The sequence below is a fragment of the Castor canadensis genome, chromosome 11, assembly GCF_047511655.1.
Source record: "Castor canadensis chromosome 11, mCasCan1.hap1v2, whole genome shotgun sequence".
Lineage (NCBI taxonomy): Eukaryota > Metazoa > Chordata > Mammalia > Rodentia > Castoridae > Castor > Castor canadensis.
Window position 1 is genome coordinate 133,132,796 of NC_133396.1, and position 14,886 is coordinate 133,147,681.

The 14,886-nt window shown below is 34.0% G+C and overlaps 1 protein-coding gene across 4 annotated transcripts in view; it reads right to left on the reverse strand.

Annotated features, from left to right (window-relative positions):
- Positions 1 to 14,886, reverse strand: part of Nek7 (NIMA related kinase 7) — a 134,413-nt gene that overhangs the window by 9,678 nt on the left and 109,849 nt on the right. For 3 of the 4 annotated variants that reach the window (XM_074048699.1, XM_020183446.2, XM_074048698.1), the window contains 2 exons: positions 9,595 to 9,689; positions 5,504 to 5,617 (listed from right to left, as the gene is read on the reverse strand). In XM_074048699.1, coding sequence (XP_073904800.1) covers positions 5,504 to 5,617; positions 9,595 to 9,689 — 209 coding nt within the window. The remainder of the gene's footprint in view (positions 1 to 5,503; positions 5,618 to 9,594; positions 9,690 to 14,886) is intronic. The other variant, XM_020183447.2, reaches the window with a different exon arrangement.

A 14,886-nucleotide genomic window follows, 5' to 3' on the forward strand; every position in this document is an offset into this window, starting at 1 on the left:
AGTCTATAAAATAAAGTTTTGTAAACTTTAATTTCAAAAACTGCAAAAGCAATCTCTGCCTAAGCTTTACATCTTTTTCTTATTTATGTAAAGCAGTTCTTTCATAAGGCAAAACAAAGATCATTAAATAAGTAGAAATCATTTATGTTAGGTTGAAAATCAACTATAATGCTTACGGCTTTCATTTAGTATTTTCCTTTCCACAATGTTGAGCATTTGGAAGACAGCATACAAGTAAAATTATGACAAATGAAAGCCTTTTTTGTTCAGCATATTAGGAATCCATGCATCTGACATCTTACTTGAGATATATGTAGATTTATATATGCTAATATGCTAAAACAGGACTGGAGGTAGAGCCCTGAGCTCAAACCTTAGTCTCACCAAAAATAAACAATCTAATATGTAAAAATAATTCCTACCTTCTACCAACAGTTTGCTTATTCTTCTCTTTTAGTGTTACATCATCCCCGAGTTCTCCCAAACCAGATAAACATTCTGAGTAACTGCCTAATCATTGCCTCTGCCCTCTAACAAGACATTCCCTAGGGAAGGAGACTCCAGATAAATGTGGCAAGTGTAAAGGTGAGAACAGAGAAGAGAAAAATGAAGAACTGGTAAGTCTACTGAAATCATGAGACGTTCCGTATTAGACACCTGAGTGTTTTCTCTGGGCTGTGAGTTCTATAGCACAAGTGAGGGAGTTGTGAGGTGGAGGCTCCCTAAAGGCTGGAACTTGCTCTCTACACTGCACAGATCTCTACTTGCTTATATGTAAAATGGGAATAACGCCATTGATCTTCTTTCTTTAACAAAAAATGGTTTTTATATGAATGAAAGAAAATAGTGATTTCAAAGGCTGAAGAAATATCTTATTAGTTTTATCAAAGTCATATAACTACATATTTTCCAGTAACTTCTAAAATCAATTTAGTTCAATTACAAATTTATTATCATTTATTACCAACCACAGAAACAAAACTCTATTAAAACCCTTATTCCTTGTGTTAGATTTTAAATACTCTGGAAAAACCAAGAAGTTTTTGTCTCAAGAACAATGAAGTGATGCTACAAGTTCTTGCACATCTGAGAGAAGCAGCAGAGAAGGTGCTGTCAGTATGCACTAAATGCACTATTCCAAGAAAGGCTAGAGAGGAAAAGAAAAAGCCCTGGCTTTGCCTTCCATTTCTCTAACTTTAAAAAGAAGATATGGGGACACTGTCCAACTAAGAAAGGAAGTCAAATATAACAGGCAGTTGAAGCAAGGTAATTTATTATCATTTATGAGGTAAAAGTTTATGATTTCATTCATCCATTTTCAATTAGCTCTTTGGATGTGATCTTTTGGTTTGTATGTTAATTTTTATATTTAAGAGACAGTCCCATTACATGCCTTGAATAAAAAACAAATACTTTTCTATTTGTGGGTTTGGGGTTTAAAGCTATAAAGTGAACAGACATTAAATGAAAAACAAGAGAGACACTAAAGAATATAACAACTAGTCAATGAGTTAATAATTCTGATTACCAAATCATGTTTTTGTTTCTTTGTTAATGTAGTAAGACTTACTAAACTAGTAAGTTTCCAAAAATATAACTAGAAGATACGTTATCACAAATATTACATTCTTTAAAATTCTCTGAGCTACAACAAATTTAAAGTTACTAAATAAACAGCTGCTATAGCAATCAGTTCAGATTCATAAGCCCTGTTATAAGAACACAGTCCACTTCAGTAAGGTTTGACCCATCTTTCCAATGTGTTACCTATGTTTAAATTTCTTTTTCACTTAAAGCATACTTTCAAGATTTCAATTTACTATTTCTGTCCTCTGTTTTCTCAAACTGAGACACCCTTATCCCTCATTCTCATTTCCATCTCTTACACTTATCATCTGTAAACCTTGTACTTGACTTCTCAGAACTTTCTTCCAGAGTTATATGTGCAAGCTACTTTTAACTGAGTTTCATGACATGAAAAACATCCTATTTCCTGGTAAATAGTCAATGGAAATTTCAGATGAGAATGCTTATGTAAAAGAATGAAGAAAATCACACAGGGAATGACATTGATGAAAGAAAGCTATCACATTTCTGGCATCTCTTAAGTAATTTTTGGCTTACTAGATCGAAAGCTCTTTGGTGAAGTTTCTCTCATTCAATTGTCATTGAATCCAGGTCATTCATTGTGTTTTTAAATTTATTCCTTTAATCTCACTCTTACACTTCTCCAATCAATTAAGCAACTTTTAAAAGTCTGGCAGGTCCTAGAGACACACACTAGAGTACTGCTGGACAATGGAGGTGGGACATGCATATGGCAAAAAGCAACACTGGGGGTTGCAGGGGGACAGGGCCAAGGAAAGCTATACAAGAGATGATGGCCAAGCCATGTTTCAAAGGAGGAAAATGAATTCTCCTAGTAAAGAATAAGGCAAGAAGTAGTTCAGAAAGGAAACAGTATCTACAAAAGCACAGACATTCATGGAACTTCTAGTAGAACTTGCATTGGTAGAGACAGGGAAATATGGAACTGGTCCACAATCCATAAATCTTGAGAGATAAGCCCCAGTCAATTTAGGAGTCTTTTGACTCATAATTCCTTAAAACAAATTTTTAACAAGTGTTTGCTTTATAGTTACCAATGATATATCATTACTTAAAAAGGAAAGAATACAGAACACTGAAAAAAAAATCCTATAATAAAATTATCATAAGCAAAAACACTTTAGTAAAAGCCATAAAATATAAATTCCCCAATATCACTCATGTGTAGCTGAAATATTTTAATCTAGAACACTTATTCTGTATATATAATAATAGCACAATTCAAAAGGACATATTTGACATACAGGGTTGTTCTCATTTTGGGCTTTTAAAGCTAAACTATACTTATGCTTTAGAATATAATGTAGGAAATAAAAAGTACAATATTTTAAACTCCAAGTTCTTGTTCTTCTAAGTGGAAGGACGATATCTAGAAATAAGTCCTGTAGGTTCACTTAAGATTCCTACCAACGGAGGCTACTTGGCACGTGCACCTTGTATTCTTATGAAATATTCCCTTTAAACCTTTTTGGGGCAGAAACCTTGAAAATGTAGTGGGAGCTATGTAAATTTGATAAACCTTCAAACACATACTTGGCAAATTAATTTGCTTACAACTTTTATTTTTCACTTACAGAGTCTTACCATTTGACCATAAAATTGACAGTGTACTAGTCTCTTAATGAAAAGGTCACTGTTGAAAAACTTCAACTTTACTTTTCATTAGCTCCTATAGTTTTCTATGGGAAAAAATTAACTGTCAATTTGAATTTTTAAATATCTACAGAGTCTATTTTATTAAGAAATGTTTAAGATATCACTACGGTAGCACCAAATCTGTTCAGGTTTTTCCTGTTACTATGAATCCTGAATGATTATTTTATAAACAAACTGAGTTCCTACTTAAGGGTAGAAAATATTCATTAGTACATCCGCATTTCAAAGCTCCTGCTCTGAGAACTCGTCTACATAACTGATCAGATTAAAGAACACTGTTATATAGTCTGCATATTTTTATACTCATTTCTTCAGTGAGAATTATTTTCCATGTTTACCTATTATTATATTGTACCTTTCTGATTCACCAGGGCATGACAACAGGTTTTACCAATGAGGGATTGCACTGTCTTTTTTTGGAAGACGCACCATATAACATCCTTTGCTTTATAGCTCTTTTGGAAACTGGTAACTATACAGAGAAGTAAAAAGTGGAATCTATTTTCCTTTCCCAACTCGAAGACCTTCTATCTGGGCCAGACTTTGATATTTGCCCCTTGGCTGAGAATCCACATATCCAACTTCACACTTAGCTGCAGTGAAGTAGCCCTGCAGGCAGGCCGACTTCAACGAACCACTAGTGGTATCATCATTAAAATCCTGCTGAAGGTCACCATGGTAACCGCCTGCTGAGGCTTCACTGCTGCACTCGCATCTCCTAATCAGCTACCATGTGAAATGCAAATTCAGACAGTCTGAAAATTAGTCAAGAAGAATAGGGGATGAGGATGCAGATATGTGAAATATTCATGTGCTTCGTGGAAAAAGGAAGACAGCATGAATGACACAACAAAGAAAGGCCCCTGACATTCTTGCTATCATTTTGCATTATTGTTCACACCCCACTATATTTCTAGGCCTATAGTTCTGAAGTTGGTTTTGTGAAATACCCTATTTATATCCTATACCCAAAACAGTAATTAAAAATTGCTAACACAAGGGCACTAACATCAAATAAAGATAATACTTCTACGTTATCATCACTGTCTTTTGAGTATATTCTAATCACCTAACTACAAATGCTATGAAGCAAAAAACTAGACATCATTGATTATCAGTATCAAAACTATTAGAAGAAAATACACTTATATTCTAGGAATAGAAATGCTTTACATAAGGTAAAAAATTCTTTAGAGATATTTATTATTCAAGTTACATGGAATCAAATTTCCTTATACAATACTATGACCAAATGCTGTTCATTTCTTTCACAATAGAAAGACTGACAAGATTACCTAATAAGTGAACATTATAATTGTTTTATCTTTTCCTTTGCTCCTTTCCATTTTCCTCAGGCAAAAAAATCCGTTGCTCATGAGGCAAGATGTCCCAATGCAAGACAGTGCTTTCTCTGGGTAGGTTCCCAATGAACAGTGCAAAAAGAGCTTATGTGAACACACCTTAGTTGACCTAAGACACTCCTATTCTGCATACTTCCTTCTTAAATACTGGTACTATTTGGTTAAGATGGGACTACTTTGCTCAGTGAAAAACTAGATGTTGGGTAGTGCCAAAACAACTTATTCCAAATGGGTTACACCAAGGCAAGAAAGGATTTATATCTTAAGATCTTTGAAAATTTTAAGGCCTATCCAATATACTTTTTAAGATGTCTACAGTGATAACCTCAAACACTTACTTGAAGGATTTTGACTGCACCAGTGAAGTAGTGAGAGGACAGGTGTTGTCAAAGGAGGAAGGATAAAGAATAAAGTTCCAAGCCATAAAGCTAAGAGATATATATTTCAAGGTTTTGAAAACATGGATGGGAGGGAAGTTCTGCTAGAATAGGTTTTAATTGTTTACAGGTATGAGATGGTAAGAATGGAGAGTCAGCCTGTTGAGAGGGACTACCAGACATGTCCATTAATTAGAGCCTGGGCTTGAGCATTAGTTCTGCCCCTTCTCTGTGTTCAGTCCACTCTCAAGGCAGCTGCAATTCTCATCACTCCTCGGAAGTGTCCAGTTTTATAACACATGTTGTGTTGTGTCCCATTCCACACTATGAATTTCAGAGTCAACTCTGAGGATCTACCTCCAAGAGAATGAAAACAGAAAGAAAAGTGCCATTTTTGCCACCTATACTATCTGTATTTTTGGATAAAGGAAAATTCCATAATAAAATACATAAATTAGCAAAATGAACAAGAGACAAACACATGAACTTAAAAGAACTTACTTCCTCTGAGTAGTGATCTGAAGGAAGAGGTGGGTAGTCGCACTGTTCTATCTTCTTACACAATGAGTATAAATTCATTTTGTCACCATAGAAAGGACTCTGCAATGCAGCCATCTGTAAAATGCTCCCAATGAAACTGATATACTACATGGTAACTTTAAAGGTGGTTTCACCAAGTATATTACACTGGGGTAGAAAATAATTATAAATATAAAATAATTATAAATGTAAATAAAGTTATCTGGATATATTGATGTTTACAAACAATCCTTTGTAAGAATTACTTATTAAGTGGTAAAAAGTCTTAGTTCAACCTTTGGCTATTGTTTTTGCAACATTTAAATTCCCTAAAATAGAGAAATGGTTAGCACATTCCTTTATATACATAAACAACATAAAATAATATTATGAAACAGAAGATATAATAGCTTACTTCTTAAGATACAATAACTTAAGAACTCTTGTACATACAATGCCATAAAAACAACTAGCATTAACTATGACAAAACAGACATCACAAGGCAAAGCTCAACCATATAATGGTCAAAATATAACAAGCATAAAACTGAAATTAAAACTGAACTATATTCAAGCAATGTCTTGGGGAATAGAATGCATACCATTTTTATCTTGCATATTATAGTCTGCAAGGAAAGGGTACTTTGGGAAACAATGACATCCTGAGCTGAATATTGTAATTGATTCACAAATACTTTGTAATGAATTAGAACTTCTTTGCTTTTGATAATGTCTCAAAAACCCTAAATATGTACAAAAAGTCTAGGAATCATCGATGCAATTCAGCATCTAAATGAAACTTTTCTGCAGAAAAACAAGACTCAATGGATGAACAACATTAGAAAAGACATTATTGAATTTAAATTTATTTTAAGACAAGGTTCTAACTTGACATTTAAAGTGCAAGCAAGTACTGTGGTAAGCAGGGTTACAAACTCAAAATTCAATTTAAAATGTTCGCATCCTGTTGAAATCCTTCTAAATCTTTGAACCGCAACAGCAAGAATACAACATGGAGTGCCAGGCTGCCCCAAAGTCAGTCACCCTTTTCTACATGTGCTAATAAGTTTGATTTTGGAAGGACACTGTGTACATTCCCCAGACAGGCAGAGTATGTGTGAAACACGCTGGTCCATGCTGTGCTACTCAGTGAGCGTCAGTGGGGACAGGACAAGCTGAAAATGGCTCTCATCTGTCTTCTGTTCTCCAGACCAGGTTTTAACTCCTTCAGAGCCTTAGCCAGGAGGGGACAGGACTGGAGATCAGGCCTGAAAAGCAGCTCGACAAATTGTTACCTAACCTATGTTTTATATAAAACCTATACCCACCTATACAATCAACCCAGGAAGACTAGCTATTCCACATAGTGAGGAAAAAGTAAAAGACAATTTGAATACTCCTAAAAATATAAACACTCTAAGAGGGGAAATTAAATTTCTAAAGGGGGAACTATAATAATAATAATCATTTTTGTTTAAAATGCAAGGACATTTTCTGATAAAAAGCTATACAAAGTATAGTCTCTCCACTTTTTAAAACCTTAAATGTACACACATTCGTCATGAGATACTAGGAGTTCATTATACTACTTTTGTCTCAATACTGCAGTGTTAAAAAAAAAAAATCAGAATGTCCCCTAAGGAGTTAAACAGGAATAGTATATTTTCATGCATCTCCTGCTTTGACAGATGAAAAATGTCAACTGTCCTGTTTTTATTTTCAAGCTTTTGCACTATTCATCTGGTTCATTAGTGCATCTCGATGCTGCCCCTGACAGCTGCTCGCCCTCTCCTCCCAGCAGCTGAATTTTTCAGGCTAATTTGATCCTCCACACTGAGACGATCGCTAGAATGATTGACTTGCTCCCTGACCTCCAGGGTCTGACTTTCCTGATTAGTATTCTGGGGGTGTCGGAGGGACGAAAGCCCACTGTCTGTCTTCAGGGCTGGTGGCAGCTCTCTTTTTTTTTGAACTGTAAGCCACCAACCTACAACCCTGTAAGGATGCAATTGCTGCGCTGAACAATAAAGGAAATGTGTAAAACCTACTTTTCCATGTAAAGGTCCGTGTAGCAAAAGCACAGCATCTTGATTTTAATTAGTAAAGTCTACTTTGTTGCATATCAATTAAAACCGTACTGCTAGTTTTTTTTTTTTAACGGTTTCAGGAATATTTGAAAGTCTAATTTTCTGAGTTTAAAATACATTTTAAAAAAGGTTTCCTTTTCCTTCATTGTTAATAGTAATTTCTTAGTGGGTTACAATATAAAAGATCTATGTAATGTTATAGGCAATTTTTTAAAGCTAAATTGCTGGCTATTTCTATTAACATTACATCCAAATATAACTAAAAGAATATAGAACATAAACTAAGACTGGAAAAATTCTAGTCTTGCATGAAGGAATTAACAGACTGTATCAAGAAGAAAACGAATGTTAACAAGATAAATATTTTAACTCAAATCATCCCAACACATATAACTTGTGAATGTAGGAATGTACATAGAAATAATTTTTATTTTGACGACCACTTTAAACACACATAAAAATGGGACACTGTCTCTCAAAGGCAAAATCAGAATGTGAAATATTCAGTTTTTGACCTGAGTTTGTTAGCTGCAAAAGAATTACACAAACTTCCCCATCAAAATACTTACAACTCCAACTGAACATTTTTTTTATTGCTAAATTTAATCTCATTATTAGAAACTAGTCTGCTATTTACTTTTAGGCATTGAAGGGAAAATGTTACTTTGATAATATTAGACTGTGGTCTGAAGGACTCTAAAGTTATCTAAACAGACAAATATTTTAAATACACAAAGTGAGTAACTTTAAAACACTGCAGTAACAATATTATCAAGCCAATTCTCTTTAACATTGCACCAATAGAATCAATAGAATAGAATAGAATATAGTGAGACTACTTTATCATCTCATGTGCACACACAAAAACATTTTGTTATATCACTATTTCATAATATTTCTTAATAGAAATAGGCTGAGTTTACTTAAAAACTCATCCTTTGATTTTGAGTAGTCATTAGTCACTTTAGTAGAAGAATAAAATAAGTAATTTAAGCTTCCTTAAATTAAGAAAACTGGCATTTGTAATGAGCAAAATAACAAAAGATCACAACACACATTAGGAAAAGCACCCCTGATGCTCTAATTCCAAGTAATGGTAACACAATTAAAATAGATGACCTCATCATATATTCATTTAAGTCAGGAGGACAAGAGAACAAATTATAGAATAAGAAATCTACCCACTTTAGATTTCTTTATTGAGACATGAAAACTATTCTATATATTGTGTTTCTTCAGTTCATTAAAACTGACTTTAATGTAGACTAATTTTTAGTTAACACTTTTCACTTAAAGTCTGTATTTTTCTAACTCAATTAAAAAACAAAATTATAAAAGTCACTAAGTTGAGATACTCTTTGATACCAATGCTCTATAAAATGGTATGAAATGTATCAACAATATGCTTTCTTCCAAATTATTACACTGTAATATTTCTAGAGAATCAATGTACAAAACCATCTTTCTTTGATAAGAATAGGAGACTATTTCTCTGAGCTTTGCCAATATAAATTGTTATTCATGGAACCTAAATTAAATGATAACCAAGAAGAATTATCCATGTGCATTCTATCCTTTAGCTGGATTGTATCTATGTAAACATGAAACAACACTGATAAAGACATTCACTATACTTTCAAATTATATATCTATTTCATTATTCCTTTCTTGCAATGTACTATTTTTCACAGATGCTCAAAAATGCACTTGTAAATAATATAGGCAAAAAAGCATTAACATTAAGTTAGTATTTATACAATAAAAATCGCATTAGAAAGACACAACTTAAAACTACATTAAGTAAATTGTGGTAATACGTTGTTATCGAATTTTATTATAAAACCAGTTATTACCTAATGAATAAACTTTTCATAATTTAAAAGCTAATTTAAAAACATTATCCAGAAAAAAGTAAGTATAAACTATGAAGACCAGGGAAATTAGGTAAAACTGCTTCAATACATGGAATCTATCAACATTACCTACCTCATACAGTAGACAGCCAAGAGACCAGATGTCCGACTTGAAGTTGTATCCATTTTCATGTATTCTCTCTGGAGACATGTAATAAGGTGTACCCACTGAAAACACAAAACAAGTAAAACAAAATGTATAAAAACAAAGATAGTTATGGTAAAAACTTAAACACAAAAAATTAGATTTAAAAATATCACCAAAACTCAGTAAGAATCAGAAAACGTTTTCTGAGAATACACAAAAGTTTAAAATTTTTTCAACCCTTATAAAGCACATTAATATCTGTATTATAATATAAAGGGTGTGATGGTTTAAACTCTACATTATAAAAAAAATAAACTCTACATTATTCCCCTTTGATCAATTCAGGGAGAAATTAAGGAGCATAAATAAAGGGAAAATAAGTGGAATTCTAACAAGAAAACCTACCTAAAACAATTCACATTGGCTTTTTTTTTTTTAAATATGACTGTGTATTCCCAAATAGTTAAGCATGACAAATAACAGTTTGTTTTAAACCAAATATCATATAGTAATTTAGAAGAGTGTGTACAAACATATCACACTTATTAGCTTCTACAGAAGCATCTCTAAGCACACAGTCGTAGCTCCAGTATTACAAGTGATGTAACAGTTGGCACTTGATGCCCTCATTGCCTCTCTTTAGAAAGAATGCAGTGGACTTTCTACAGAATAGCAACATAAGGGACAGTGCACTGACATTTCTACAAAAGTGCCTAAGTTCCTGTCATTTCAGAGACAAGATACTCTAGATAAAATATGATTTTGTTTGAAAATAAAACAGAAAAATTTCTCCTTTATATGGCCATTTTGGAAGATGCTAATATTGTTTTACATTACATTTTGAAGGATAAAACAGCTAAGTGACTTTCAAATGAATACCATTAAACTCAAATTTAGTGGCTATTATTTCACCATCATTAAGTCTAAGACTTCCTGCCAAACAGAAAAATCAAAGTTTGCAAACAATATTTAGGAATCTTATGTACGAGTGGCAAGAGCTACTAAAAACTATGCTGCTACTCAAGGAGAAAAGAGCATTTCTCCATTTTCTGTTAATTTTCAAGAATTCTCCAGTATTTATTGCAAATCTTAATCAGACTATGAGACTAATTCATCATACTACACGAGGGTGTTACTGACAATAAAAAAGAGTCCCACCAATAATTAAAGCACTTTCCTCAAAAGCAGAAGTCAGCCTTCCAAAAGAATAGAACTATAACCTAATATTTGTGTATGGAAAGAATACTGTGTTAAAAGTGGAGATATCATGAACCATGTATGCAAGAAATCCTACCTAAATGGAATCCAGTTTTACTAATAATGGGTATCCTGGTCAGAATAGATGAAAGGGAAGTATTTATGAAAGTGGAGAAGAAACGTGAAAAAGAATATGTAAGCAAGAGGATAAAAAATTTAAAGAACATATACACTATTTAGATATGAAATTAAGGAGACAAACTTAACTGTAGCATTCGCCTAGAAGACAGATGAATTTTCCAATTTCAGCAGCGTCAGCAAAGCAAGGAAACTTAGAGCTATGTTTAAAGTATTATTATTGCACAAAATAAGCAGAAGCTTGCTAGCTTTGGGAGTTCTAACCACTTTCTCCTGTAGTTTGCATAAGCAACACCAATTATTGGAAATATTTACACACTCCATGCAAGGCAGGATGGTGGGTACAGCTGGAATAATAAGCAGGTTCTGCACAGGCTCCTGGTTGTAGGACATAAAGCAAGTGACTGGCAGTGAGGAATGTGCAAGAGAGGCTTCATGGAATCCACAGGGGGCAGCTGAAAACACTGAGGCTTCAAGGTTCAGAGTTTACCAAAAGCAAAGGTAATTTTAACCAGTAGCTCTGGGAAACCTGCTGATACATTAGGGGTTTGATATGAGTGTGAAAGATTGATGATAGGGAAAAAGAAGAACAAATGCTAGCATTTTACAGAGATTAGCCCCAGCATAACACCTTAACTGCAACACAAACTGAACTCACCGATGACGACCCACAAGTGGAGGGGGCAGAGAAAAAGAACAATTAGGAAATCTACTAACTACATTTAAGATGTAGAAAAATTTATCGTACAAAAAAGCCTTTTGTAGTGAGCTGCTGGAGGTTACCATAAAATGTTATATACTCGGCACTGCTATTTTAAGCTTAGATCATCTGTTCTCCTTCATAGTATAAAACCCAAACATCTTTATACTATACACCAGTTTTACTTCAGTATGTAAATTACAGACTCTTGACTATATATTAAAATTGGAAGTTAAGTATGCTACTCACCTCCTTGATTGACTTGTTTCCAAAAGGCTCATTATATAAGAAGTAAGACGAGCAGGCTTGTAGTCTGCACTACAATTAGTTTGGGTAAATTCATAATTAACTGCTGAGTACAGACCTAAAAGGAAGGTTCTACTGTCTCCCTCCGACATGCTCCTTAGGTGCCCCTCTGCTTTGAACCAGACTTTTCCTCTGACTGACAATGGGCAAAGAGGTTCAGCCCCATTACATCCTAGAATGAATTGTACTTACACCTCTCTATGTAGCAGAGGGGCTTAAAAGTTTATGTGCTCAAGAAAATTTGCAAGCAGTGATATATTTTCAACATTTCAAACTCATTTAAGATACAATTATTTCCTAAAAACCTTTTTTTAAAACTCCATGACAGCTGCACCTATGATTAGTGTTGCTTCAAGAATGTTGTGACTTCTTTTAACAGCTACACGAGAAAAGAGAGAGTTGTGGAGTGATGTGATTAGACATTAAAACAATCATGTCAATTACTATGCATTGAGGGACATGGAGGATGGAGGATGCATAATTCCACTTATCTTTCAAGAATTTTTGGCTGTAGGTAAAATAAGAATTCGTCTTGCAATAGCAGACATGCCATTTTAACCTTGTGACATGAGTAAAAGTAAGTAAAAAATGGATATTATTAAAAAACAAGGGAAGACTTGACATTAGAGGAAAACTGCCAACAACTGAAAACGTTATCTGACCTTTCCTAAATCTGTACTAATACCATATTAAAATATACTGAGTCAGTCACTCAAATGTAAAAAACCATTTTGATGCCATTAATTGATTTATTCTAGCTATATGAGAAGAGCTTTACATGTTACATACTCTATAAACAGATACATTCTCAAATTTATTCTGAATAAAATGAAGACCATTTTTCAGGAAGTTCTATGATAAGTTCAAGAGAACCAACAAATTCTGCTAACATATTGGTATTATATAAGATATGACTCAATTAATAACATGTCATTAGAACAAGTCAAATTTTAGCACTTTAATCTCTACAAAGACTTGAATGAGGAGAAAATAATAGGAAAAATGAAGAATCTATGGCTGGATTTTTGTTTGCTGTCTTATATTTTCTAAACAAAGGTGGTAACATAAAACTGGTCAAAGGTCAGGAGATCTTTTCCATTTTCCCTTTGACACAGGTAGTCCCCCGTAACTTCTCCTTCTCTTTGGCTTCCTCTTCTGTAAGACGGGGTGATGATGTGCAAGACAAAGCAGTCTCTGACAACTTTTCCAAAACTACAGCACTCAAAAACTGTACAAAAATCCAGTGGAAAAGTAAGTAGAAAAAGAAAGATATGGTCACTTTTAAACTATTGTTTAGTCTAGCTAAGTGAAGGCATTCTAAGTCAGAGACCATAAGCAAGCAAATTCAACATAGAGATACTGTTCTCCTTCTCTTAGAATCAGAACAAACTGGAAGAAAAAACAAAAAACACTGACATTCTTTGTGAAACTTATAAAGAGACAAGTCACCTTATACCTCAGTTTGATTTAAATACACACACACACACAACTTTAGAGAACAGGAATTAATTTTCATTTTCTTTCATTTATACTCATGAGTAAGCCACAAATTATGTTGGCAGACAATAGAGAGAGACCAAATTTGTATCATCATTAAGAGTATTATCTGAGGTCAATATGGAATGTCTGAGTAGCAGATCAATTGTTTTCTGGGCAAAAGACATTTTACTCAACAACATTTAAGAGCTTTAGTAATGCTGAGAAAAAGACCTCACTGCATGTTACTGTTGTGATTGCATGCATTACCTTACTAAACTTTAACAAATGTCAACCAGGCATTTGCTAAATGCCTACTCCATGGCATACACTGTTCTAGGTGCTGGCGAGGCAGAAATAAACAGGATGAATACTTGATCTTGTAGAGGCCCCCGTCTAGCAAAATAGGGACTGTTAAGAGGTAGCTGTATGAGATGATACACTATCATCCTGCTTTAGAAAAGAGGCATAAGGGGTCAGGTAAGTGGCTGAAGATCACAAAACCGGTAAAGTGTGGACCTGTGATTCAAACCCAGGTGGTTCTGCACTTAGCAGGAAGTTATTTCGCTAAAACTGACCACTGTGAAATATGGCTGAAAATAAAACCTATACCTTCCAAATTAAGAAGCAGAAAATCTGTGTAAAACTCACAGCATGCAAAAAGCAGAAACAAAGGTCCTGGTTCAGAGGGCTACAAGTACAAATTATGATACTCTGCAGCTCCTCTCACTGTTTTAAATAAATAGTTGTTATGGTAGCCGAGAGGTTAAATGTGCACAGTTTAAAATTAGATAATAGCTTCTTCCTGGAGCAATTACTTAAGCCTAGAAAGGACTAAAAGTTAAAAATAAATCAGTGAAAGCTGCTACTAGTACTGACCGAACATATGCTGCCTTCACAGCTCCACAACAATGAGGGGGGATAAGCCAAAGACAGACCCAGACCCATAGAGAGGTGTGAGAGAAAGGTGTGGGAAAAACATGTATGTGACCACAGGTGGCACCTGGCAACAAAACTGAAACTATTTTAATGCCTGGTTCAAGAACACTAATTTTCCAAGTTGAAATAAGAGGATGTATCACACTTGGATATAGTGTTGGGAACACGAATTGTACACTCAAGAGACTTCAATGTGAAAACTCTGATATCTGGCTTGAATGATAGCAATGTATTTACTCTGCTGGCAATATCACAAAATCAGAGAACCATTTGTCTCACTGTGAAAGATAAACAAGAGTTCAAGCAATCCTATGACAACATTTTCCCCCAAGGGGTGGTTAAATATTTGTCTAGCTTAAGGATCGATATCAGAGCATTTTAGTTAGATTTTCAAAAAATTCTATTCCATTTTCAGGATGTAGAACACATACATACAACACCTAAATTCACATATATACATGTAAAAAGAGAACTCTCCATTTTCCTCTTCTGGGGACATTATGAAAGCAAGTAAAACACCC